General features: G+C 40.1%; 2 protein-coding genes across 6 annotated transcripts in view; one reads left to right on the top strand and one right to left on the bottom strand.

Annotated features, from left to right (window-relative positions):
• The window catches only part of PFKP (phosphofructokinase, platelet), a 90,647-nt gene extending 88,477 nt beyond the window's left edge, over positions 1-2,170 (top strand). For all 4 annotated transcript variants that reach the window (XM_075587777.1, XM_075587779.1, XM_075587778.1 and 1 more), the window contains 2 exons: positions 434-539; positions 1,524-2,170. In XM_075587777.1, the coding sequence (XP_075443892.1) occupies positions 434-539; positions 1,524-1,677 (260 nt within the window). In that variant the 3' untranslated portion in view covers positions 1,678-2,170. The remainder of the gene's footprint in view (positions 1-433; positions 540-1,523) is intronic.
• Positions 2,171-4,548: 2,378 nt separating this feature from the next.
• Positions 4,549-27,248, bottom strand: part of PITRM1 (pitrilysin metallopeptidase 1) — a 58,892-nt gene continuing 36,192 nt past the window's right edge. For both annotated transcript variants that reach the window (XM_075587774.1, XM_075587775.1), the window contains 18 exons: positions 27,225-27,248; positions 26,003-26,116; positions 24,260-24,356; positions 23,290-23,424; positions 21,597-21,735; positions 19,568-19,684; positions 18,297-18,429; positions 15,798-15,918; positions 15,307-15,383; positions 14,863-15,028; positions 14,508-14,608; positions 13,381-13,501; positions 9,562-9,633; positions 8,379-8,491; positions 7,122-7,247; positions 6,513-6,658; positions 4,888-4,990; positions 4,549-4,802 (listed from right to left, as the gene is read on the bottom strand). The exon at positions 27,225-27,248 is cut by the window's right edge and continues 105 nt beyond it. In XM_075587774.1, the coding sequence (XP_075443889.1) occupies positions 4,709-4,802; positions 4,888-4,990; positions 6,513-6,658; positions 7,122-7,247; positions 8,379-8,491; positions 9,562-9,633; positions 13,381-13,501; positions 14,508-14,608; positions 14,863-15,028; positions 15,307-15,383; positions 15,798-15,918; positions 18,297-18,429; positions 19,568-19,684; positions 21,597-21,735; positions 23,290-23,424; positions 24,260-24,356; positions 26,003-26,116; positions 27,225-27,248 (1,999 nt within the window). In that variant the 3' untranslated portion in view covers positions 4,549-4,708. The remainder of the gene's footprint in view (positions 4,803-4,887; positions 4,991-6,512; positions 6,659-7,121; positions 7,248-8,378; positions 8,492-9,561; positions 9,634-13,380; positions 13,502-14,507; positions 14,609-14,862; positions 15,029-15,306; positions 15,384-15,797; positions 15,919-18,296; positions 18,430-19,567; positions 19,685-21,596; positions 21,736-23,289; positions 23,425-24,259; positions 24,357-26,002; positions 26,117-27,224) is intronic.

Raw genomic sequence — 27,248 nt, 5'->3', positions numbered from 1 at the left:
AACTCCACATGTGCTTAGTAGGCTCCTCCCGCGCTGCCTGGAGACGTACAGTAATTATTGCAATCCGCTTCTCCGCTCAGAATCGCACACAGGGAAGCCTCACCATCCCCAAGCAGAGCAGAATGCGCCCACAGAGCAGCCGACATGTTTGTCCTCATCTGTATGTAACTAACCATTGCAGAATATGGTGGCGTCTCACAAATAAACCATAATAAAGTCTCTCACCTCCTCACATAACAGAATTCGCCACCAACAAGAAAACTATTTGCCCACCATGCTATTTACATTATTTCATTCTTTTCAATTTGATGTGTATTTTAAAATGTATAAAACATTGTGGGAAAGGTGTTTTGAGATATTAATGGCATGTTGCAGTTCTTATATTTCTCTCCAAATGTAAGTCATTAAAATAGTTGTGGGTATCCATTTACAGGCAAAGTATTTGCAAACACAGAGGACAGTGTTTGTCTGCTAGGGATGCGCAGACGTAACCTCCACTTTCAGCCAGTCATTCAGCTGAAGGCTGAAACGGACTTCAAGTAAGTAGGCAAAATACCACTGTAGGCGTTTTAAAAATCAAGAGGAACAATAAAACCTCCTGCGTAAATAATATACCCGGAAGATGAATAGGTTTAATTCAACTGTATATATACCGTCCCACCAGCATTGGGCACATGAAAATAGGTACACTTTAGTTCCTCTGTCATTGTGGGATATAGGAGCTTAGAAGCAACTGAGCACCTATCAAGGCACCATAGTACATGCAAAGATCATTTTACCAATAAAACACATTTCTGAATTTGCAACTTTTCTTGCATCTACCCCACTCCAAACCATTACACATCAAGCTTGAAATATTTGCCATTAATTTGGCATGAACCGTCATTTTAAAAACATTAATTCTAACATCTATGTCCCAAAATCATTTCCACCTATGTTGGCTTACGTGCAGTAACATGCAATTTATGATGCAAGAAAAGCGTTTTTAGAGAAACGCATATTGATGAGATGGATCACGTTCTCAGCCTTGTCATTTTACTCAGTTTGCCATCATAAACTCACCATGTTTTATGGGAAATAGTGTATTTATATATCTCCGAGATCTGGGTGAAATGTAAGAAATCTGATAAACAGGTTTTTCCCAGGGGACATAGATGCAAGCAGAAATACGAAAAAATAAATGTGCTTCAATGCTCATTTCATAGCACCCAGGTTCTAATGGTTCTTCTTGCACTCAAACATGAGGCTAAATACTGTATACATAATGCAAGTTGTATTATCTGATTTAGTTTACTTGCCGATTATTGTTGCAGGGAACGTACTAAATATGGACATACAGATGGCCTCGTTGCCAAGCTTTATCAAAAGATAAGGAACTAGGTTAAATTCTCTCTGTAATCAAACCATGTTTCCAATTAATGCAAATGCAAACAATGTAACCTTTTAAATGTACATTCAAATCTGATACCTAATTCATGACAGCATTAACTTTATAGGTAACAAGAATGTTTTTTTTCACACAGGCACAGAATTCCGCAGGAACAGTGGTGGTTGAAACTGCGTCCACTGATGAAAATTCTGGCCAAATACAAAACTAGCTATGACATTTCAGATGCTGGACAGCTGGAACATGTTCATGTGCCCAGACCAAAACATGTGGAAGCAGCAGCCATTTGAGCTTACCAATCACAATGTCAAACCTGTTATAATAGCCCATCTACATTGTCTGTTATAATGTAATAGAATATATCGGTTACTGCTTTGTTTTTTGTAAGTTAAGTTATATTGGTCCAGCACTTTGTGTCCACACAATTTATTTGTCATGTCTTGTCTTTAACATAGAAAATATATATAAAAAATATATCTAAAAGAAAGTATATAAACACAACTCAATTTTCAGAAAAGAGCAAAATAACACTTCTAAATAGTTTAATTTCACACGTTTTATTCCCTAGTGCAAAATTAACCTTTTTGCCATAGAAGTAAAGCAGATGAAAACGTTCACACCTCAGAGCCTTCCCAATAATGTGGTGTGTGTAGTTAAGTTCTCCATTTATTGCACTTTGTATTAGAGGTTGTGGATCCACATATATTTGTATCATTATTTTTTCAGTGGCAAGTTCCTTGAAACTGTTGGTGTAACGAAAATAAAGGTACTGTTGGAAACCAATGTGAAATGTTGTAATCTGATATTTGTGTGCATCTGAACATGTGAAAGTGGTGGGTGCTAGTGTAGTAAGATGACCTCAAAACCTATTGGGCCACATATACAGCGGTGCTACTCCACAAGACATCTTCTGGCGCCCGGAGACACCTTACATTTTAATGGGCTGTAAGGAGTCTTCCGCCATGGAAGAGGTTTCTTGGTGTGTTACCGCTTAATAAATCTAGCCAGTTAGGTTGAAAACTGCACATGTAGGAGGTGAATTCTAAATTCTTCTTGATAAAGTGCATAACCTGCACGAAACACGTAGAAGGTTGGCACTCTTCGCTTTTTTTTGCATTTTCAATAAAGTAGTTATTTTTGCTAGACCTGCCTCTCTGTTTGCTGTGCGCTGCACACACATTTTTTTTGGAATCTTTGGATTTGGACACAGCTGCACGCCTAGGAAGACTGCTCGGGACAACATGAGTACACATTACCTAAGGGCCAACCCAATGAGGAGGGGAGGGTTATTCCTATGCTCACCCCCTACTTTCAGGGCAACATAGAGCCCTTTATATACGTTCAGATTGACTGGCATAGTCTCATTGTTTATAGCACCCAGCGTGTCTATCCTTATCATTGGACTATATCATGTGGATAGGACCAGGCACTTGAGCACCACCCCTTCTTTGTAAACATGGGATTCTAAATTCAATCTGTTATTCAAAATACCTGAATTATGACAAGTCTTTGTAAAAATTGACACTTATTTTATTCACTTAATTATTTTACAACTATTTCAGTCAGGACCGTTTGAAGAATATCCCATAGCATCTGTGATAGATTTATTTTTCCCCTGGCTGGCAAAATTAGTATTTCTACACATTCTTAAGCAAATAAATTTCAAGATATGTGAAGAATGATAATCTCTAAACTGAACATTTGTATGTTAAATTACCTTGTTCTTCTAAAAAGAAAACATACCATATAGCCCAGAGCTTTATGTGTACTTATGCCCAAGTCACTGAATTTAGAAATGTGGATTCTAGACCCAACACTTTATTGTAGGGTACAATAAAAGGAGCAACAACCAACAGTTGTACTGTATTATGGCAAAGATTTGCAACATGAGGGGGAAAACAAAATAAGATTTATGTAATCTACAGGGATGGTCAAGGGCAGTGATTAAACCAGGGTTCAGCGGAAGACTGGCGCTCCGTAGAGCAGTCCCAGGGGTTCAGTCTAGCCGCCCGCAGCAGCTTTCCTGGCTCTCTCTTTTTGCCCCGAGCCTGCTCACAGCCACGCTCCTGCAGTGTGGCACTTCCGGTGCCTGCTGCTAGCGTCCGTGCCGCCTCCTGCCCGCAGCCGTCTCCTGCATGCCGCTGCCTGCTGTATGGGGGGGGGGGGTGTGGGGGGAGAGTGGGAGATGGTGGGGGGGAGAGATATGGGAGATGCAGGGAGGGGGGTGATATGAGGGAGATGGGAGTTGCAGGGGGGTATATGAGGGTGATGTGAGATGCAGGAGAGGTGGGTATATGAGGTTGACGATGAAGGGTGCTGGGGGAGATATGAGGATGATGATTTTACCCCTGCAGCCTGATTAAGGTAGGGGCGAGTGAGAGGAGAGGGAGGGGGAGTGAGTGAGGAAAAGAGGGAGTAAGTGAGACGCAGGGGTAAGATAAATACATACGAGGCGGGAGGGGGGGGAAGAGAGTGAGACGGAGGGGAGAGAAATACATGGGTAGAGGGTGGGAAATAGAGGGGGCTCGTGAGGTGTGAAATTAACCTAAGGACGCTCTTATAGTGCCGGTGACGCTAACGTCATGCTGCGGTCGCTTGAAAAAGCTAAATTGAAGTGACTTCCAGCAATCGCGACCAAGCCGTCGCGCCGTCCTTTCGCACCTACTATAAGCGCACACAACGGCGCCAATACATTTGTTTTGACGCGGTGTCGCCAGCACTAAGCGCGGCCTAATGTGTGTCAGCCAGATAGGGGTTCCCAGAGATTTTTCGAATTACTTCAAGGGTTCCTCCAAACAAAAAAGGTTGGGAATCGCTGCTTTAAGGTCACTTGTTTGTCACTTTCCACTTTCCTAAGACTTGCCTATATGAGTAGCTTTACTGTTATAGACCAGTTTTTAACTAGTCCATGGGAGAAGCACAGGGATTCCACTTTCTGTTCTTCACATGTAAGGCCATTTGTTTTGCTAGCAGCAGGCTCCCTACACTGAGAAGCGCAGCAAATATATATTTGTTTATAGGCTAGATGAACCTTCCCACAATTTCTACTGTTTTTATTTCACAATAAAATGACACTAGAATTAATGATAAAATTGAAGATTTTTTTGGCCATGACAACTAAATATGAAAAGTTGTACAAATAAAGAGAAATCAATAATTAGTGAGAGTTTTATACAAGTCATTTATTTGGCATCATTGAAATGTAAAGGCGTAAAAATATCCTACAATAGCTTGATTTAAGTACCTATAAATATATATTCAGGACACCGGACATTAATACCTAAACATATTTTTCTATGAATTCCTTCGTCAAGAAATAATTCATCGAATTATCCATGAGGGATCTTTTGCAATGGTTGCATTTTCCGGCCCCAGAATAGCAGTTCCTTGGGTGCAGTGACCAGCAGTTAAATACCTACAACCAAACAGAAATGTATTATAATTGTGATGCGTTTCATGATTTGTACACATGTGATACTACTTAACACAAATAAACTTACTTATTAGTGACATTAATCAGATCAGAATGGCTGACAGCAAAAAGTTGTTCTCTATGACTCTGCCTCATCTCATCAGTGATTCCATTAAAGAAACTATCCATTCCTAAAATAAAATGTACAACACGTGTTATGGAACAGCCGGGGTGATGCAACAATTAGAAAATGACATTTTCAGAATCATTAAAAAACAGAACGACGCAGCATTTCCTTTATCCCATTCCTGAGAACATCACGGGAAGCAATCTGCTTTGTGGAATGCTTATACTGTGCAAAGTAAATACACAGTGGTGACAAGCACAAGCTTGTTCAAATACTATACAAGATTGATTTTGCATTCCATTGTCAAAGGTATACGAAAATTTGTGGGATCATTTATTGGGAGCTACTGATGACGTAACATGCAACACTACTTAGAAAATTCAACCTATGCCTTTTTGTGTGTTTTTCTTGCATTTATTTGAAACTTGTGCCCCTTACAAAATGGCACAGCTTTAAGACAAATTACCTTGCTGGTGTTTCTTTTTTTATAGTTTGGGTGCATTAAAAATTGCTGGGGAAAAAGTGGTCAAATTTGAATGAGAATATGAAATGAAAAAGATTTTAGCGCCCAAAATTATCTCAATCAAATTGTAACCCCAAAGTTAAAGCAAATAAATGGTTTAACACAGAGTACAGCAGACGGCACACGTTTTACAAAGCTGCACCAGATAGACAACTACTACTATCCATAAATAGGAAATATCTGCTAGTGACTGTTATTTAAGGCACCTAAAACAATGTTAGGCTAAGGCCCCGCTCCCTCCGTCAGCGCTCCCGCACTGCAGACAGGCGGGGCGCTGACATACACAGACCACGATATGCGTTCTGTAGGGAGCCGGAGCGGGAAGTGGGCGGGAGTGGGAGGCTTGAGCGGAGGGGGGGTGTGGCTTGAGCGGAGGGGGGGCGTGGCTTGAGCGGAGGGGGGCGTGGCTTGAGCGGAGGGACCCGCTACTCTCCCTCCACGGGCTCAGGCTGGAGCTGCTGATTGAAGTAATCACAAGCAACACACACACACTCATACACACACGCAGGCACTCATACACACACGCAAGCACTCTCATACACACACGCAGGCACACACACACAAACACAGAAACAGAGGCAGGCACTCCACACTCTCCTCCCCGCTCCCCGAAGCCTCCCCTCCTCCCGAAGCCTCCCCTCCTCATTGGCTCACAGCCACACCACGTGACGACGCTAGGGATTACAATTCTCTTGAATCCCCTAGCGGCTGACGCGTCACAGCGTGTAGTGAGCTGTGCAGCCAGGGGGGACCCGGACCGGCTCGGGATGATTCCCCTGCTGGTGGGGAAAGCCCGTGCAGCCGCCCGCGCCGCCGGGCGCAGCGGGTCCCAGGCCTAACAAAGGCTTTAATGGTTCAATACACTTTTCACTTATATTTTTTTTTTTTTAACTTGGCTATTTTTATGAATAAAGTGCATAAGGCCTACTTGCAATTTAATTTTGTGACTACTGGACTTCAAATTACATTATCTGGGCCTACGAGAGAAAGTTGTGAAGAAAGATCATGTCCTGTACAACAAAGAAGCAAAGATGTATGAAGACAATCTGAATATTAGACATACCTTTATCGGAAGGAGCAATGGGAGAATCAACTGCTGAAAACACTGATAGTTTTGCTTCGTCTATGTCTTCCTGGGTAAATGTTCCTGATTTGGCCCACTCAATTGCTTTTTCAAATGATGACAACGTTGACAATAAATTTGGATCCCTAAAAAAAAAAAAAAAAATGTATACGATTACTTTTGGGGTGGTTAAAAATATATAAATATATAGGAGCCCGGGGGGTGGGAGGGAGACACGAGCACACATACACACTCCTCCCCCATGCCAGTGGGCATCCCCTCACTGAGCTGTGTGGCGGTGCTTTGACCTGTCAATCAGGTCACTCATCACTGCGCCCATCACAGGCATCAGGGGACATTTTATGTGCCCAGAATCACTTTTTTTTTTCTGGAAACAAAAACACTGCAATTCTATTCTCATTTCGTTTTCCTCCCCAAAATGCATATACTGTAAGCTCTCCGTGACAGATTCTGACTTAAGTATTACGCATCATTTGTAATGGAAATAAACATTTTATTCCCCTGTTAATATCATATGGCATCTCAAATTGAGAAGCAGAGTACACTGTCTGTATACAAGAAGTAGCACCAATGTGTCCCTGTTCTTACCTATAGGAGTAGAAAGTGAAGATCCCATTAAAGCTGAGCTTAGCGCCACCTCCGTACGCGCCTCCTTTCTCTCGGATTTCCCCATGAAGAAATTTAGCTGTCATTAGTCGCCCAAGTATACGAAGGCTAAATAAGAGAGAATTAACAGATATCAGTCCCATCGCAAGATAATGAAAAAAGATCAAAGGAAACATTAATGCTATATTGTTTCAACAACATTGTATATAGTCACAGAAGTCTCCTTTTATTTATAATATCCTCAAAACATGTCTCAAACTGAACTCTCTCCTCACACTCCAGTGTGTTCCCATGTTACATACAGGCATACCCCGCATTAACGTACGCAATAAGTCCAGAGCATGTATGTAAAGCGAAAATGTAGTTAAAGAGATGCACCTCCTTTTCCCCCACTTATCGATGCATGTACTGTACTACAATCGTCATATACGTGCATAACTGATGTAAATAAGGCATTTGTAACAGGCTCTATAGTCTCCCCGCTTGCGCACAGCTTCGGTACAGGTATGGAGCTGGTATTGCTGTTCAGGACGTGCTGACAGACGCATGCGTGAGCTGCCGTTTGCCTATTGGGCGATATGTCCTTAAAGTGAGTGTCCTTAAACCACCCCGCCCCCATTTTTTTCCCCACCAGCAGGAGAGGTCCGTGGAGCTGAATTGCTCTATTCCTAGCTCTGGTTTACAAGATGTTTACCTTTGTATGTGCTGTGCTGGTACAAAGGCAATAACATCAAATATGGCTGCTGAAGTGGTCCAAAAGGACGGTGCAATATAATGCTCTGACATTGCAGCTTCCTATTGGCCCATGGCAGCAAGGCTTGGATGGCAGTCATATACATTTCCCAAAAGGGATAGGAAGCATTAACGCATAAATGAAGGTAAAATATATCAGAATCCAGGAGGTCGTGGAGACAAAAAGCATGGTTCTGCTCCAGGAGCCCCCACGAGTCTGCACAAAATAAATAAATATTAAAAAAAGCCTGTAAAACCAAATAGGAGTAAGAGGGACTGCCAATGTAATATGCACAGTTAATATGGAGAGCATGAGCGCACCCACTTGTCCAACACAGGTTTCCTAAGCTTAAAAGGTCAACAACATCAAACATGGTGTTCAAGCTTCATGTATTATTATTGAAGGACATGAAAATTGGATTTATAACAAACTCCATTTAAACTATATTAATTTGCAATTCCAATACATTTTTTTTTTACCCGGCACATCATTGAGTTATTTCTTACCTGCCATAGTCGGCGGCTGTGTAAGGGACAGTTCTTACACATTCACCAACATAATTTACTGGAAAGGGTAGGGAAAAGTGCGTTTTCATCTGACATGGTTTGAAGGTTGGATCCTTTAAAAAGATTTATAACAGTAGTCAATTGGTTTAGCAAACAATAAAACAAATTGTTTTGAGGTAATCAATAAAATTACATGGAAGTCTAACAGGTAGCGAAAAACAGAAAACTATTTGTAAAATAATGTACACACCATCAGTTACAAGTCCTTCATGGGGGCAAAGATATTCACTGATCCTGTTTAAAGGAGCAAAACGTGAAATCTTATATGGGGTTTTTATTTTTATTTTTTATTTAAAGAAATCCGTTCTGTAATATTAGATAGTGACTTTTTTCTAAATTATTATTTTAATTCAACTCCATGCCATTTTTTAAATTAATTTTACTATACCGAACATACTTTGATTTCTATAGCTGGTTTTAGCACACCTCGCCAGCAATGCAAGATCTTTGCAACACTTTCCTGTTTGCTAGAAATATTGACAACAAATTATCAGAGTTTGAGCAAGAAACTAACAATAGTCAATGTACCTTAGTAATATATGGATACATTGTTACACTGACTGAAGGATTGATTGGAACGGTAAGGCGGCCATTTCCTTAGGCACATACAGTATCAGGATTTTTACAGATTTATAACAGGAGCACCAAACGATTGCCAGCTTAGGTCAGAATGCAGAATTATATATTGTCACATTCTTTACAAATGACACACAAAAGGGAGGGAGGGAGGGGGAGAGAGAGAGGGGGAGAGAGAGGGGGAGAGAGAGGCGGAGAGAGAGGCGGAGAGAGAGGCGGAGAGAGAGGGGGAGAGAGAGGGGGAGAGAGAGGGGGAGAGAGAGGGGGAGAGAGAGAGGGAGAGAGAGAGAGAGAGAGAGAGAGAGAGAGAGAGAATGTAGTATTGCCGCTTCAAGAACAAGTTTGTATCAGAGCAATGAAGAACTGCATGGTCTCAGAATGGGAGAGGCAAGAATGGATAACAAAATCAAAAATATAATTAAAGTACAAGCTATAAAAAAAAATATATTACTGTTAATAGATTACTATAATGCAACTGAGCTAATTATTGTACCAGATTTAATCTGTTTTTATAGGTTTTCAAATATTAATATAGTGATTAACTCACACAAATCAGCTTCCTTTTGGCTTTCGGGGAATTAGATGCTTCACTTCCAAGAGATGCAGGATTTGAAGATTTCTGTAGATTTACAACAAATATGATTTGTAATGAGCTGTAAATAAGAATACGCACCAGCAACAAAAATACTTCAGCATTTTACTTATAGATTTTGAAGAGATTACCCAGAGTCCTAGGAATGCCTTCTTTATAAAAAAAAAATACACCCTTTCTATAGCAAGTCTCTAAAGACCTGCGATGAAACAACAGTCTCGTGCTGCTTGAGTAATAGCCAGATGTGTTGCTACTGTACGTGGTGAAAAATAGTGTCCATAATATTGTATTTGAAATAAATAAAAAAATAATTTAAGCTTCTATTATTACAAAGGAGAGCCCCACGACACACTGAATTGTCTGCTTCACCAGAATGTAAAACAACTACAAATGAACTATCCACACTTCCAGCATTGATGAGTTTTATAATCTACATTATAGATAAATCATATGAAAAATATATATTTCAATTAAATATGTAAAAAATTTCAAACATAAAATATATTACATCATAGGGTTATATGCCATTAAATATGAATTAGGAAAAGGTAAATCATGCTTCCACGCTTTTATTTTGGTTACGTTTTTTCCCCTCCGAGCTCAAGCACTACATTTTCTACAAAAACAAAACCAATCTAAACCAAAATGAGCTTACATTTCTAAGGCCTCGGACATGGTATGGCAGACCGTGCGGACGCGTTCGCACCCTGAGCGCACAGACTGCCTTAAGGCAGTGTTCGCTTCCATGCGGCGTGCGTGCGCGTTGCATGAGAAATCAGTTAAACTGATTTCTCAATGCGACAGACACGTCACGTGAGCGGTTCTCCCAATCAGGGCGAACCAGCTCCGTGACGTCACTGGGAATGCCCCCAGGATCGCCCCCCACGGCCCTCCTGGTAAGGCCCGGGTAAGCACCCGCTTTCCCTCAGCCTCCGCACGGGCTGCGGCCACGCTGCAGCTAAGTGCGCTCATGCTTGAGAGCGGTGACATCACCAGCTCTCCAAGTATGAGCGCTCAGTTGTCCTGCAATAATTTGAGAGCAGGAGTGGGGGGGGGGGGGCATGGCAATTAAGGAAGGGGGCGTGTCATTGGCTCAATTAGGTGTGTGTGTCTGGCTTTCCCTCCAATCCCCCCCCCCCCCCCCGCCATCCCTCTCTGGTGAATCTCCACGCTGATTGGTTACAAAACAGTCATATAACCATTCTCAGCACTTGGGAATCAAATTGCCAGGTCTCTCCAAGCACTGAGCTTTGGAGAATGTACGGGCACGAGCCGCGTGAGCGTGGCCGTATTGATTGGCTGTAATTGAAGTGAGCGCGCTTGCGTCACCACAGCCTAACAGTTCAAAAGTCTATCTGCCAACGAATGAGGAATGTAACATTTTACGTGTGTGACTAATAAGTATAACGTCTGCACAATGCGCACAAAACTTCTTCGCACATTTTCCGTAAATTCTTCTTTTTTTTTTTTATAAACATTTTTGCTGAAGTTCGCACTGCTTGAAAATAATGACCAAGTCAAAGAGCGGTCACGTCATCACTATGTGCTGGAGGGGCTGTGGCCCCTCTAGAACTCAAAGGGTCCATGAGTGTGTATGGCAAAGTCCATTTTAACCTCCCATGCATGCACATTTTCAGCAACTCATACAACCTGGATTCAACTACACAATTAAAAAAAGGTGGAATTGCAATTTTTTTGTAAAAAAAACCTGTAAAAGGACTTTGCAACCACAAGGGAATTAAATGTTAGCCAACATTGTACTGTATTTCTGGGTCCTAGAACACATTTTTTGTAACTTTTTTTATTTAACACACACACACACACACACACACACACACACACACACACACACACACACACACTATTCAATTCTAAATCATCAAAAACCACAAAACAGAGCCAGAAATAAGGCTGGTGGCGCTGCTATGGGAAAAATATATGAAAACACAAAAGAGAAAAAAAACAAACAAATGAAGCACTCTGATTAAATGCAAAAGTAATAAATGTATTTAACCAATAAAGACAGAAAATAATAAATCAGACAGATTAAGATCAGACGGGGACCTGAAAGAGAAACCTACTACTATGCTGCAATTAGCACTAACCAGAGCTATTTAATACTAAAGGACAGATATGACCTTCTCAGAGAAATCACTTGCAACACTATATAGTAGATAGACATGTCCAGATAATTACTTTCAATAGGAACAATTTTGATCCCACTGTCAATTTTGGTATGGTACAGGTCCCGGCAAGAATAATCACCCAACAACCGTTTCGCCAATGCAGGTTTCTTCCGAGAATGAACTCTAGAGAATCACTACCGGAAGAAGCCTGCATTGGCGAAACGGTTGTCTGGTGTTTGTTCTTGCCAGGACCTGTACCTCTGCTTCATTTCTTCACATCCCCCTGCTAAGCGCTGCACGAGGGGCTGTGTCTCCGATGTTCATCTCAAGGAGCCCTGTGGATGCTCGAGAGTTCTCTATATCAGATGACTGCTGAGTGACTCCATGGATGCCTAATTTTGCTGACAGTGTAAGTGCTCTTAAAAGAATCTAAGTGCATACTAGCACTGAGTATGATTACCAGGACATCATCTGCTTCGCTGATACCATGAGGGATTACTTGGTGAAGTATTGATTTTATTTTGCTCAAGCCTGCAATGTACTGTCCAGGACTCTCTCACTCCAAGTGGCAACTATTGTTGCAATTACCCTTCAGTACTTATACCCTGTACTGATACATGTTTCTCTTTGCAACGATTTTGAACTCGATGTTCCCACGGTCATTAGGATTTGGATACATAACAAGTGATTCCTATAGTACTATCAATACTAATTGTGCATGATATTTGACCCTGTTTATTCATTCTGCTGGGTTCCAGTTCTGTTCCACCTAGTACTGTGTACATTTCTCTGCATTTTTGTGTCGTTAGTGGACCGGCCGGTCTATACTTTCAATGGGAACAATTTTGATCCCACTGTCAGTTTTGGTAATTATTTGGACATTTCTATCTACTATGTAGTTTTGCAAGTGATTTCTCTGAGAAGGTTATAGCTGTCCCTTAGTATTAAATAGCTCTGGTTAGTGCCAATTGCAGCATAGTAGTAGGTTTCTCTATCAGGTCCCTGCCTAATATTAATCTGTCTGTTTTATTATTCTCTGGCTTTATTGGTTAAATACATTTATTACTTTTGCATTTCATCATAGTGCTTCATATGGGCTTACACAACACACACACACACACACACACACACACACACACAAACACACACACACAGTGGGTGAAAAAGGCAACAAGAAACCTCCACCGTTAGCATATAGCAAATAAAAAGATCACTTGTGAGCACATTCACATGTCTTAGGCAGGTCTGCAACCTTGCCTTTCACCATTATCACCCAGCATACAGTGTTTCCACTGCAACAAGGGATTCTGGGAAATGACATGCTAATGAGCACACCGTGTCACCTTTTGCCTGAAAAACCATTGTTACATGGAGCCCATATAAGCTAATGCTCGCTGTTAACACAGCTTTAAAGCACAGCATGGGAATCAGATGCAAAGCCAGAGAAACCATTCACAGACATGTTTCAACCTTAATGGGTATCATCAGTGTGAAGTTGGTTGTACTGCTGGCTTTGGAATTTTCAAGGCTGTAGGGTTTACCATCACGTTTTAAGTTATGGTGGGTGAAAAAGGCAACAAGAAACCTCCACCGTATTGCCTATAGCAAATTGTTATTTATACACACACATACTAGCACTTTTACTTGCCTCAATAACATGGGGACGAACAGGTTTCTGCTCCTTTTTACTCTTATGGATTCCCACCAAGAAGTGTTCTATTTCCTTTGATGCCAGTGACATCTGCTGAGGTGTTGCATTCACAGAGCACCTGTTGGATATGAATAAAGGGTTCTTAATTTTTTATTAAACCTATTACAGAATATCTATCCCAAAACAGTATACCAAACCTGCTCAGGTTTTTTGTTCATGCACCTCTGGTAAAATCCCTTGCGCTCCTCCACCAATTTCAAGAAAATCCACAGCTCATTGTTGTAAATCTTTCCATTTAACTGTACGTTATGAGAATTATTCGCCAAACTTTAAGGCTGAATAGATCTCTATAATATTCACCAACAAAATTAGCAAGAAGCCAATTCTCTTCAAAATGAACATCCTGCCATTTTACAAACAAATACTTTTGTTTTGCACCCATGGTATCTCAAAGACAAAAGGATGTACAAAATACTTTCCGAAACCTATACCAAATACAGAATATCGGCCTCCTGTGGGTTGCTTCAGATACTGTACTTTTTTGTTTTGTTCCATAGTGGACAATCTGATACAGACTTTATAATAGGCCTGTAACAAGACTAAAGCATCTGAGTAAATCTGAGTAAATAGGGGATCAAGCCTCAGCACCTATACCGTACAAGGGAGAATGTAGTTATGTCCGTACCAAGATCCCCATGTATGTTGATGTAACAATAAAACTTCTGTTGAATGAATAAAGTTCCTAGTGCCTATCATTGCTACCGCATCGCCTAGCCAAACAAATCCAGCACCTGACAAGGTAATACTCCCTGAGTAAGCTCCCAGTATAAGAGAGACCTATGTAAAATCCCTAGAAGTTGGACAGGGTGGGTTACACACCACACACACATTGTATTTTGCACAATCTTAAGACCATACATGAAGTGATTTATTTGATCATTAGTATTCTTTTTGGTAGTAATAAAATTACTAAACTATACTGCATATCAATACTGTAGGTCGTGTGGAGGCTTCAGTCTACTGGTCCAAATAGAACTACAAAGTGTCATGTGTATATACTAGGTAAATAATGCTCAATATTCCCTTTTTAATTGCGGAGAAACAGCAAGAAACTGTGCAATTACCTTATGTTGTCCCTTAGTAGTACGTACTTCCTAATACGTGACAACTTGCGTAACAATCCACTCATATCGGACATTTCTGCTATTCTTTTCATTAGTTTTATCTAAAAGAAAAAAAATATTCAAAAGTAATTTTTCTATAGACAACTCCTCAAAATACAATTAAGGCAAGATACAGTAGGTATACTTTAGACAGATACTTTAAAAAAGTCATAATAGAAGAGCTGTGAAATGCAATAGGTATATAGACATATCAAACAAACAATAGGCGACAATGGAAAATGTAGTGTTAATATAAAAAAGTCTAACCGTACAGATTATCTAATTAACGAAAAATGTAACTGCATGGCCTAGTTACCTGGTCCATGCCACTGAAGATCTCTTGGAGTTCTCCTGCAGGGGTGAGTGTTCTACTGGCACGAACAGAGGCGTACAAGTGTCCAGAATCTGGTATCCCATTTGACATTTCTTGGGCACTCATACGCACTAAAACTCTTAATCGTTCCTCATCGTCAAAATGGGGACTATAAGAAAATAGCGACATCTACAGAAAGCCATTCAAAATGATCATCCTTTTCAGCACATTTACAGCTGTTTAATGATTCTAATATAATACAAGTGCAAGATTAATACAATTATTTTTTTTCCTGCAGAAATCAATATACACACACTATGTGCTACCTAGTGTTTGTGATTAAAAAGCAGTCACGACCTTTATTACGTGAACCCATGAGAATGGCCTTTTTTAGTATATACTGCATAAATATTTGCATAAACATGTTAAATACTAATAAAAACATACTTGTTAAATATTTCACTCCATAGATGCATCATGTCAGGCATATTTCTATCTAAGCACAGTGAGGAGAAGATCACCCCCTAGAGACAAAGAAAACAAAATAACATGCATTTACTTTTACAAATCAATAGAAAACAAAAGCTGGGAAAACAGAGAACAATTGGATAAATATGTCTAACTTTCCTTACTGTAAACCAGCTATGATATCGAAGCTGCTTGATCATTAATGAAGTGTAAGTTTCGCATTTCAACAGCTGCACAAACGAATAATAAAGTGCAAGAGGGACAAGGAATAGATAATAACGTGTTTATTCCTGCATTGCTTAGGTTAAATAAAGATGGAAGATGATGGATTACACGAGCAGTAGTATAGGCAGCTACAGAAATGTCAGGGGCACGTACAGTCTATTATTTGGTATTCGATAAGGCAGACTTGGAGAAATCACATGGCTTTATCTGCCATCTATTTGTTATGTTTAAACATTTTGCTTCACCTGCTCATAAGCGTCCAAGTTCGAGTCATCTGGCATGATGTGCGGGCAGACAGACATACCTCCCGTCGTCAGCTCCATTTGTTGAGCTTGTTCTCTGTAATTATAGACTCCGCAGCCCATCCTGTACAAGAGACAGTGACATCTGTTATCACAATGTATGCTCCAGCTGTTTTATAACATCAAAAAAACTTCCAAGCACAAAGATTAAAAAAAAAAAGAGCCTTTCTATAAAGTAACGATAGTAAATCATTGCCCGGTTTCAACATGTTACATGTATACAGACTACGGTTGGATTACAAACAGAACCGACAATTCTTTTCAATGTTTTTATGGCCTATTCTTTTTTACCATTTATTTTAGTAAATGTATTTTTTAGAATAAAAACATTTGTAACCATTTGACATTATGAAAATCCATGGAAATAAATGGAAGATATAGTTTGAAAAAAAAAAAAAAATCTACTTTTTTTTTAATTTTTGAAAAAGGACCAAGTGGGAAAACGAAACGTGGATGTTGTTAGTGTATATGTATTTAAATATTCACTTTTCTGTACCAGTCTAATGAAGTGCAGACTTCCAAAAAAATGTTTGCACTAGCTCTACCAGCTGTCTGGATTTGCACACATCCGTGGCAGTAACTATTAATGTTTCAAGAACTGCAAGTGCGCCTCTTATTTTGTGAATGAACGGAGGGTGATAGAATTGGTCTCATTATAAAATATATTCTCTTGTTAAAAAAAAAAAAGTCACTACTGAGGTAGTCACTTATTTTTCACAATGCAAACTATATCCATACTAGTGATAAATGGCAGTATTAGCCAACCATTGCCTTAAACTTGTAAGTAGCGTACAGTATAACCAGTCAGACTGTCACAGCATGATAACAAAATGACAATCGCCAGCTGTAACATATGGCTAGGCCCAAACTGACAGACAGACTGGAGGTACGCATTACATATTTAGGCCCTTATTCTCTAAGGTGTGATAAACGAAGATGATATGCTTTAATGGGGCTGTTCCTGTGATAGCACGTCATCTGTGCTCATCACACCTTATAGAAGACGGGACAGGAGCATAGCTATAGCCCGTGTTCCCGCGCTCCTGGAGGGCCCACTCTCCCCCCACCCCTGGTGGTGGCGGCGGCGGGCCCCTGCATTAAACAGAAGCCAGCAGAGAAATCAGCAGCTGTGACACAGAGCAGGAAACCAGGAGAGGAGCACACTCTGGCAGCGGTCACCAGAAGTAAGAAAGACTTCCGGGTCAGACCACTAGAGAGCGCTCCTCCCCTGCTTTCCTGGTCTGCTAACAGCTATAACAGCTGCTGATTTCTCTGTCGACTCCTCTGTTTAACGCCGGACCACCCACAGGTAGTCATGGGGGAGGAGGGGGGAAGAGAGAGGTGATGATGGTGGGGGGGGGCGGGGGGTGAGACAGGTGATGTTTATAATGGTGAAGGGGGGGGGGAGATGTGATGATGGTGAAGGGAGGGAGAGAGGTGACGGTGGGGGAGATGTGATGATGGTGGGGGAGGGAGGAGAGCGGGGGAGAAATGATGAGGAGGATGAGAGGGAGATGATGGGGAGGTGGAGAGATGATGAGGAGGGATGATGAGAGGATGGGGGGGAGGAAGAAAAAAAAATTGCAGTCAGTATAAATAGGGCCCTGAATTATTTTTTGCCTGGGGGCCCGTCCATGTCTAGCTACGCCACAGATACAGGCGTTAGTGTGGGAATACTTGTGTACTATAGGACAGTGTGCTAGAATGTGGTTAATAATTTACCAAATCACAGAGTGTTAATTATGCGGCAGACACTCACTTTAGAGCAGTGTACTTATTTATATTAAAAAAAAAAAGGAAGATTGTGAGGAGAAAGACCAGTAACCCGAGATTCTTAATTAACTGCTCACATTCTGAATTTCACAAGTTTTTAAAAACACACATTTCTTAACTACTGTATGCTTTGGTATTATAAACTAAGCCACAATTGGAAATTAACTGTAATTAAGACATGTATTTCATGCTATACATTGTTGCATAAAAATGACAAGTGTTTTTTTTTTGCTACAGATTCAATACTGTAACATTTTAAGAACATGTTAATGTATTAAGAAGCCTCCATTCCTTAGGCTGCGCTTATAGTGCCGGCGACGTCGCAGCAAAACAAATGTATTGCCGCCGTCGCGTGCGCTTATAGTAAGCGCGACGCGACGGAGTGACGGATTGGTCGCGATCGCTGGAAGTCATCTCTATTTGAATTTTCAGCTACGCTTATAGTGCCGGCGACGTCAGGCTGCGGTCGCTGTAAAAATCTAATTGAGATAACTTCCAGCGATCGCGACCAATCCGTCGCGCATACTGTAAGCGCACGCGACAGCGGCAATGCATGTGTTTTGACGTCGTGGTCACTATAAGCGCAGCTTAAGTTCAACTGCTGCATGTCCAATTCTCTGAGACTTTCACGAGAGAAAAACTGACAGATCCAGATCTCTATCAACTTACTTCGTAACCACAGAACAAAAGAGGGGAACATATGGCTTGAGCTCCTCAGGGAGAGTGTTTAAACTGGAGACTGCTCGAAAATATACCATTCCATTAGTTGGCTGAGCGCAGTACTGGACAGGGACATCACCTGCTGTTTTAGGAAAATAAAAGGACATGTATTTAATGTACCATAGCACAAAGTCCTAGTAATTATTATAGACCAGTAGCCAATTTGCAGCTTTTAAACCTTTTGTTGAACAAACAAAAAGTTCTGGTAGAAATTCCTGACCATGTTTCATGCTGAAATGGTTATTCCTTGAACATTTACAAAATACATACTGTATCTAAATTCAAAGGCCCTGGCCATAGTAGGAGCGACACCGCATGCGGCACAAATTCATTTACTTGAACCTGTCCGGCCATACAGCGCGCGCAGCAGGATTTGGAGGCGACAACGCCATTTGATTTTTCGCGCGACTGCCGCATCACGTGAGCCATTTGAACCAATGAGGGCGAACCTCAATTGTTCAGCCTGGTGACGTCACGGTCAAGCCTCTTCCTCACGCGCGTCAACGGAGGACACAAATCGCGCATGCGACAGCCGCACAAACCTATTTCCAGGACTGTCGCGCCTACGAAGGCCACGGACAAAGGCAAACAGTTTTCTGTTTAGTAAAATTCTAAGCGTTAATGGCTAAAGATAACTTTTCAGTGTAATGCGATTGGAAACAAAATAAAACAAAGGTAATATGGAAAATGGGTGAGAAAACTGAAACATTAAAGGTTTTTGAAAAGCTCATTTTACAAAAAACTCATTTAAGTGTTTTAAGAATTAAAACAACTATACTACCATATAATGAAAAAGGTTATACTAGGAGCTTTTTAATGCAATGAAAAAAAATTCAAATTAAAAAAAGGAGCACACAAACATTTGTAATTATTCATAGTTGGACATGTATGCAGTATTCAAAGGGTCAGCATTAATTCTGTCAACCGTTTCATCAAACCACACAGGACAAATGTTCACCCTCCATAAACTGCATACATGTCCAACTATGATTAATTAAAAATATATATGTGCGCGCTCATTTTTCGTTGCATTAAAAATGTCCTAGTACAGTACAACCTTTATTCTATTGTAATGAAAACTAGGCACTGCGGATTTAAAAAAATATAAACAATTACAGGTTCTTTCAAAGCCTTAAGAACGTCCCTTCTGAACATCAGAGAGCTACTTGTAACATCACGCTGTTCAGTATAACAGTTTGAATAGTCATGTGGAAAATAACCTGCATATGCTATTTCCAATTCTGTATGTGGGATACAGGGCTCAATGTCGGATACTTTCAGGGCAGGAAGGCAGGATGTGTCCTGTGGTTTGCTCTGTAGATTTATCAATTCCAAACCTGTGGAAGAAGGAAAGAAAATGTTTATTCCAATTACATGCCAAGTTATAGTAAAACATGTTAAATTACAGTGAGGTTATCCATTGTAACATTACAAATAAAGTGTACACAACTTGATGCATTAACTAACACAAATCATACGTGTGTGTACGCGCCTATTAAAGATAACAAAAGCGTAAAGGCGACAAAGCAGCGACTTATAATTGGGGAAAAAGCAAATCATTGCACTCAAATAAGATGGATCAACAATAAAAGACTGCAACACAGGGCACAGAACCCCAACAGAGGACGAGAGAGACGAAACAAGCAATGATATACCATGTGTCCTTATCATAAGTGGAAAAGGCAATCAAATCCATGAAGAATGGGAAGGGTTCGGGAATATAGAATTAAAGTGCAAGTGAAATCTTGAAAGAAGCTTGGGGAGAAGTAGAGAAAATCCTTGCAAAACTCTTTATATGTTACTTAAAGAACAGGAAAATTCCAGAACAATGGAGAAATACCATAGTTCTCCTCATCCAAAGAAGACCAAGAACTACAGACTACTTCCTATCACTTACAAGAGTTTAATGAAGATACTCACTGATGGGCTGCAACAGACCTGGGATTTCGCAGTGAATACAACCCAATGGACCACATCCAAGTCGTACAAGAAGTTATTTCATGTAGTAATGAATGAATATGATCTACAACTCATCTCAGGATTCGTACAGTAGATAACGAAAAAGCATCTGATTCAGTCAACACATCAGCTGTTCAAATGTATTAAGAAGACAAAGTGTTGAAGAAGCATACATTGATATTTAAGTAACATTTACTAGAATGCTACATCAACCATCAGATTACATGAAGACAAGCAAGATAAGGATCAGCCAGGAAGTATGAGAAGGAGACTGTCACCAAAGATCTTCACAGTAAGACTTGAATTGTTCAAGACATTGGATTGGTAAGAAAAAGGAAATCAAAACAAACAGAGAATACATGAGTCACCTACGATTTGCAGTTTACATTGTTCTTTTTACCACATGGCCAGAAGACCTCCAGCAACAAAATCAGAAAACTCACCAAAGCCAAGTGGGCCTCCATATGAATCTAAGCAAAACCAAACTGATGTTCAACAAATGTGTCAACTATGCAAAGACTAAAAAACCCAGAATAGATCTAGAAGTCAAAGACTATGTTTACCTTGGCCGGTAAGTAACAATGAGGAAAGTTCCTGACCAGTATATTCTGCCTGTGCTCACGGATGGATGTGAAACGTGGACCCTAAATGCTAAAGCAATTCAGAAGCTTCAGACAATGCAAAGTAGTACGGAGAGAAATATTATCCGAAGAGACAAACAAAAGTCTGACACATCACAAGGGTGAAGAAATTAAAATGGTAATGGGCCGGAAATATAGCAAGAGGAGATGACTATCGTTGGTGAAAGATGGTACTAAACTTGATTCCAAGGGAAATTAAAAAAAACAAAAAAACAATCAAAGAAAATGTATTGGAGCAACGTGGAGAATAGAGGCTTGGAACCACAGAACCTGTAAGATCATTAAGAGACCATCATCAAGCATTGGATTGACAAGGGATTGATGATATGATGATATTTATGCAACTTGTTTTTTTTAGACAGATGAGCGTGCACGCGCGCACACACACCAAATATATTTGAAAAGTATTAACGTTTCTGTACCTATTCTGACCGGTTTCAGGATCTTTGAGGCCTTTCTATGTACCATTGTTCTTTTCCTGCGAGTGCCCACTATCCACATTCTGCACCTCAACCCAGTCTACACAGCACCCAGATGAGTGACTAAAAGGTACTAGGTGCCACGGCTTTATTCTACTATTTACATATGTATATAAAAAAAATTTAAATAGCTGTCTGGTTGCATATAATAGTAATTTAAACTGTGTAACCTTTCTCATATATTTCTTTTCTTTCTTCTTCCGACAAAACGTTGACCTTTTGGTTCCGTTTTTCATCTTCCAATTGCGCTTGCTTCTCATAGTGTGCTGTATCAGGACTCATACACAACGTCAAGCTGTGCGGATTGTCCTGCAGAAAAAACAACAAGACACGATGTAAACCAAACTGATCTGGCAAGATTCAGTGTCCCATAAAATATTCAAACCAATTTGTGGTTTTAAAGCACATCGATGGTTGCCTCATGGGCCGATACTGGAATTCAAATACCACTGCTCTGTGGGAAAATGCCTGCACTAAACCAGTGCCCAATTCTGGCTACCCTGTGGACATTCAACCCACAAATTGCATGGCATCTATTTTTGTGAATGTAAATGGCAAACCATTTATGGAAACATCAGGTAGTAATTTTATAACACTCATGTTAGAGATGGATGACATTTTTGCCCACGAGTGAGAGAGCGATCTATTTTAGTATAGTCCCAAGTGTGTGCAAGCAAGGGGGTACTGTCCTGCTCAACAGGATCAGAACCCACAACCTCTGCTATTCAGGGCGGCAGCTCTTGCACACACCTGTAGCTAATGGACAGTATTCCCCCTGGCTTCCTCCCTCTACTTTTCATATCCTATTAGCATATCTCTCGTGTGCTCCACTTTGTGCACAAGGCACATTGAACTGGGAGCCAGGGAGGGGTCTGCTTTTAAAGGAAACCAGGGGAGTGTCCACGAGTATGATTAGCTACAATATTGAGCAGTAGAGCTTTAAAAAAACATTTTTCTTTTAAAGGGCGTATGCTGCGACAGGGGAGCTATCCAGTAGCTGGTTTATCTCACACTCCTAGAGCTGTTGCCCTGAATAGCAGAGGTTGTGGGTTCTGATCCTGTTGGGTCCAACAGTATCCCCTTCCTTGCAAGATGCTTTAGGACCTGGCATGTCTGTATAGGCCTTTTGGAAATCTTTTAAGAGATGTGTGGCGAGTCATTTAAGTACACTTTGCATATCCTTTTAGCATATCTCCCAGGTGTGCTCCTTTTTGTGCCCAGGTGTCTCTCCACAAGTTATTTCAAGGTGAATTTGGGGATATATATAGCACTTGGGACTACACTAAAATAGGCAGCTCTCTTTTGCTCTCCTCTCCAGCAAAACCCATATTTCAAGGTCTGAAAGTTGAGTTTATTGAATGTTGTAACATTAATAAATTAACATAAAAAACATTTGTTGGTGGATTATAGAACATTTGTATGAAGGAAAAATTATGGCAGATTCAAGTGCTTTCGTCAGAGGTTTGAACTGCCCAATCTGCCTACGAATATTCGTGTGTGGCTTGAATGTAGCTGGTTTGCAAACAAGTTCAAACTGATGAAAGATAACTGAATGGGATACTAGCTATGTACTTCCTAAAAATACATGTGGCTTCACCATTCTCAAAAGGTCAACATGTAAAAGTGATATACAGTACTTTCTCACTTGGTGCCAAGACTCTTAATACAATATATGCAATTCAAACATTACAATTCTGTAGAAAGTAACAAGATTTGTAGACCTGTGAGACACTTCGTTATAAAGCACCAAGTCAAATTCTGGAGTACTGTTAATAAAGGAATCACAATGTTGTTTGCTTTATTGTAACCAATCCAATCATAGTTCAACATAATAAATATTTAAATGTTTAACATGCATGTTACCTGAAAATATTGCTTGACTTTTTCTTGAAGGAACTTGGGGTTCTCTTTCAGACAGTGCCTAAATCGAGTCATTTTATCTCCAATTTTCAAGAGGTCCACTGGATCGCCCTCATGATTCCAGCAGGATGCAACGTACTTGTTGAGGAATTAAAATAAATGCATTATTCAGTTGGTACGCAGACAGGTTATATTACACAGTGAACAAGAACACAGCATAAGAAAATAAATTGTACCTACGGTTTGCAAACCAGTCATTGAAATATGATAAAAACATTTGAGCGTTAGAGAGGCATTACAATTCATAGTTGTGCAAGTGTTGCTGGCTACTGTGGCACTCAATACTATAGGTTATAGTCGGCACGCCAGAAGACTTGGCATAAACTTATGATACTGTATTTAGTGTAGGGATAAACGTTTCGGTCAAAATCTTGACAAAAGTCCAAAAAAAAAAAAAACGCGATCGTATTGAATATATAAAAATAAATTATATTATAAAACTCCCCCATGATCATTAAGTGACAAATCTAATTATATACTATCACATTAAAATGCAAGGTATCTCACATCGTTCAGTACTGTATGACATTCATAGGCATAATGTACCTGGCACCTCATTAAAAAAACAAAACAAAAAAAAAACAGGAGACTGATGATCTGTATTATATTCATGACTCATTAAGTACAGTATAGTGATCTATGTATTTAGGCCAGTATTAACTATCATGCCTTTATAAAGTTTGTCGATTAACAAAGAGGCAACATTTTTTTTGTAATGTTTTATCATGATTTTCTATGATAAGAAAAAAGAAAAATCACTTTTATTTTGCATCAGCAAAGGAGATTGTAGTTTTATTTCTGGCTTTATAGCTATCTATGTAGTATGTGCATTATATTATGCAAATGCAATCTATTGCAGATATAGAATGTGGGTAGGATTCAAGAACTAAAAATAAAAACATATAAAACATACTGAAGCTAGTGTGAGTCCGAAGCTTGTAGACTGGTGTTTCATCTGGATTTCCAGTTTGTGAAGAAGAGCTTCTATTCTTTCTGCCTCAAATCCTTTCCTGGAGCAAAAGAAGACATGCAAGATAAATACAACGATAAAGTAAGAACTTAAAGCAACAATCCTGCTCGGGAGAATTTTTGTATTTAAATTAATTGTAATTTAACCCAGAGGGTCATCCTGAATGGTTTTAAGCTTCGAGGACCCCTTTGTCTGCAAGATACATACCGGTGTACTCACAGGTGCCAGTGTTCCCATCTGGGGAAACAATATGGTAACACAAATCTCGCGGGACCTGTAAGCCAACAGTAAGCTGTAACATCAAAATTTGCAGCTTCCTATTGGACAATACTGGCCGCCATATTGTGTTCACCATGCACCAGCTCCTTCAGCGGTATGTGTCTCGGGATCTCAGGAGTCCAAGGAGCTGAACGTGGAGCAGTTCAGCTCCGGAGGACCCCCTGGTTCCAGATGTCATAAAATCAATGTGTTTAAGAGAAAAACTGTTTTAAACATACATTGCTGATTATTTAAGGACAATATTAAAAGTAATAACATTTTTAAAAGAGGCAATCCTGGCAGGCGAATTAGTTTTGCAAATTTTCCTTTTTTTAGCATAGGATTGAAGCAGGGGGTCTCTCCGAAGCTGAACCCCATTAAATTGAGCTCTGGAGACCCCTGCTTTCAGATAGGCATAGCACTGTAGGACGCACTGGTAGCCGGCCGGCCGGCAGGGTTCATGTAATGGCTCTTTTTCATAGCTCCTGCGGGCCAATAGGAAACCGTGACGTCATCTGGTGCGGCTTCCTATTGGCCCACGTGATACAGAAGCTTTACACTTGCAGGAGATACGGAACCCACTTCGAAGGTAAGTGTCTCAAGATGCAGGGGCTCCCCCCGAAGCTGAAATGACTGGAGTTCAGATCCAAAGGCCTTCCATTCTATGTTAAAAAAAAATCACCCACTTGAATAGTTCCTTTAAAACTGCAGTTCAAGCTGCCGTTTCTCTCTTCCCATTCTCCCCCCCCCCCCCCCATTCAATATGTGCATCAATCAAATCTCCACACAGACAAGTGATTAGCTAAGTTGCCGATTGATTCGTTCTCCTGTAATCGATCTCTGAAGATTTGACTCGGGGGTTCTTTATATAACTGGTAGGGCAGCGGAAGATTACCCAAGATGCAAAGTTCTGTGTGGAAGATTATGTGACCAGGCAGACACTGGATACAATTGGTGCACTGCTAGAGAGAGCAAAAGGGGTGTGCCAGAGCCTGTCTCAGAAGAGAAAGGGGATGTGACTTTGTAAATGGTTGCTATAGAAACAAAAATGCTTGTTACATTAGAATACATTAAAAACATTTTTTTTAAATAAATGTATTTTCTCATAGTACAGAACTGATTTATTTAAAAAAAAACAAAAAAAAAACACATGTAGGATATTGCTTGATCTGCAGCTTTAAGATTTGCTTTAACACCTCAACAATATCATATGCTGAAAAGCACTGTTTGTTACGAACCACCGTCACTTGTTGTAAATTGTAGATACATTTTAATGGCGCAACAAGAGAATTCGGCATGTAGTGTAGACTTTGAAACCCCACGGGACTCTCTTTCTGTGTACTAAAAGTTTTACTATTTAAGGTGCAGTGCTGACAGCAATACTAACTGAGGCTATACTTCCAGAGGTATTAATTATGTCATACTTACTCAACAATCTCATTGATGGTCTTGCAAATTATTTGTTTCACAGTTTCAGTATCTTCTTTAGCTATTCCTTGTAACCCAATGCTAAAGTAGGTTTCTTTTGTATAATTGTTAAACCTACAATTGATAGCAAATGGAAACAAAAAAAGTATTACACAGACATTCTTAATTAAGATATACGAGTGCTTAATATACATGTAAAACCAAGTGTCTGTTAAAAGAGGGAAGACACAAAAAGGGCAGTCACAATGTGATAAAAAGTGACTGGAGTCAAATAGATGGATGCAAATCACACGAAAGATAATGCTGGAGGAAAGTATTAAAGCGGCAATAAAGGGTTAACTTAAAAAAGATATATATTTTTTTAATTACAGGTTTAAAGTAGGGGGTCTCACGGAGCTGAGCCCATTTATTTCAGCTCCGGGGACACCCTGCTTCCAGAGATATTTACCTCCGTAGTGGTGCCAGAATCCAAGCAGGCAGAGAAACTGAGAAACATAATCTAATAGCAGCCGTTAAATGTTCCGCCTCACACGGGCCAATAGGAAGCCGTGATGTCATCCGGTGCAGCTTCCTATTGGCCCGCATGACCTGGACCTATAAATTCCACAGAGATACCGGCACCCTCTATGGAGGCCAATATTTCTGCAAACAGGGGGTCCCGGAGCGGAAATTAACGGGGTTCAAGTCCGGAGAACCCCTGCTTCAAACCTGTAATACAAAAATAAAATAAAAATGTAAATTAGCCAGTGTTGCTGCATTAAATCTGCAGTCCTTAAGGGGTTGTTATAACATAAGATAGTTATTGTGGGAAAACCAAGAACAATTTAACTTGTCTATGTTAATACATAATTACACTTTTTATTTAAGAAAATAGTTCTCCTGCTTCAGAGTTCACAGGAAATCTGGCAAACGAAAAAGAAGTCAAACAACTCATTGCAATATTTAATATAGATTCTGGTAAACAATTTGTCAAGGAAAAAAAAAATGTCAATTGCATTAAGTGCTGAAGGGACAACAGTAGGTGTTAAATCATTAGAGAGGTCTGCAATCTATTGTCAATCCAGTCGTGAAGGGGTAAAATTATTTTTACCATGAACGAATAGCCTAAATTCACACAGTTAAATTGGCCATTTACTGTTAAAATAATATGCAGAGAGAGAATGACTACAGATATTTTGTGTTACATTTTAACTACAACTACATGCTAGAAAGTGTTGCTTACCCGGTATCAGGAGAAAAATCGGTC

Source organism: Ascaphus truei, chromosome 2, assembly GCF_040206685.1.
Source record: "Ascaphus truei isolate aAscTru1 chromosome 2, aAscTru1.hap1, whole genome shotgun sequence".
NCBI lineage: Eukaryota > Metazoa > Chordata > Amphibia > Anura > Ascaphidae > Ascaphus > Ascaphus truei.
The sequence above is the reverse complement of the archived record's forward strand: the minus strand, read 5'-3'. Positions and strand labels throughout refer to the sequence as shown.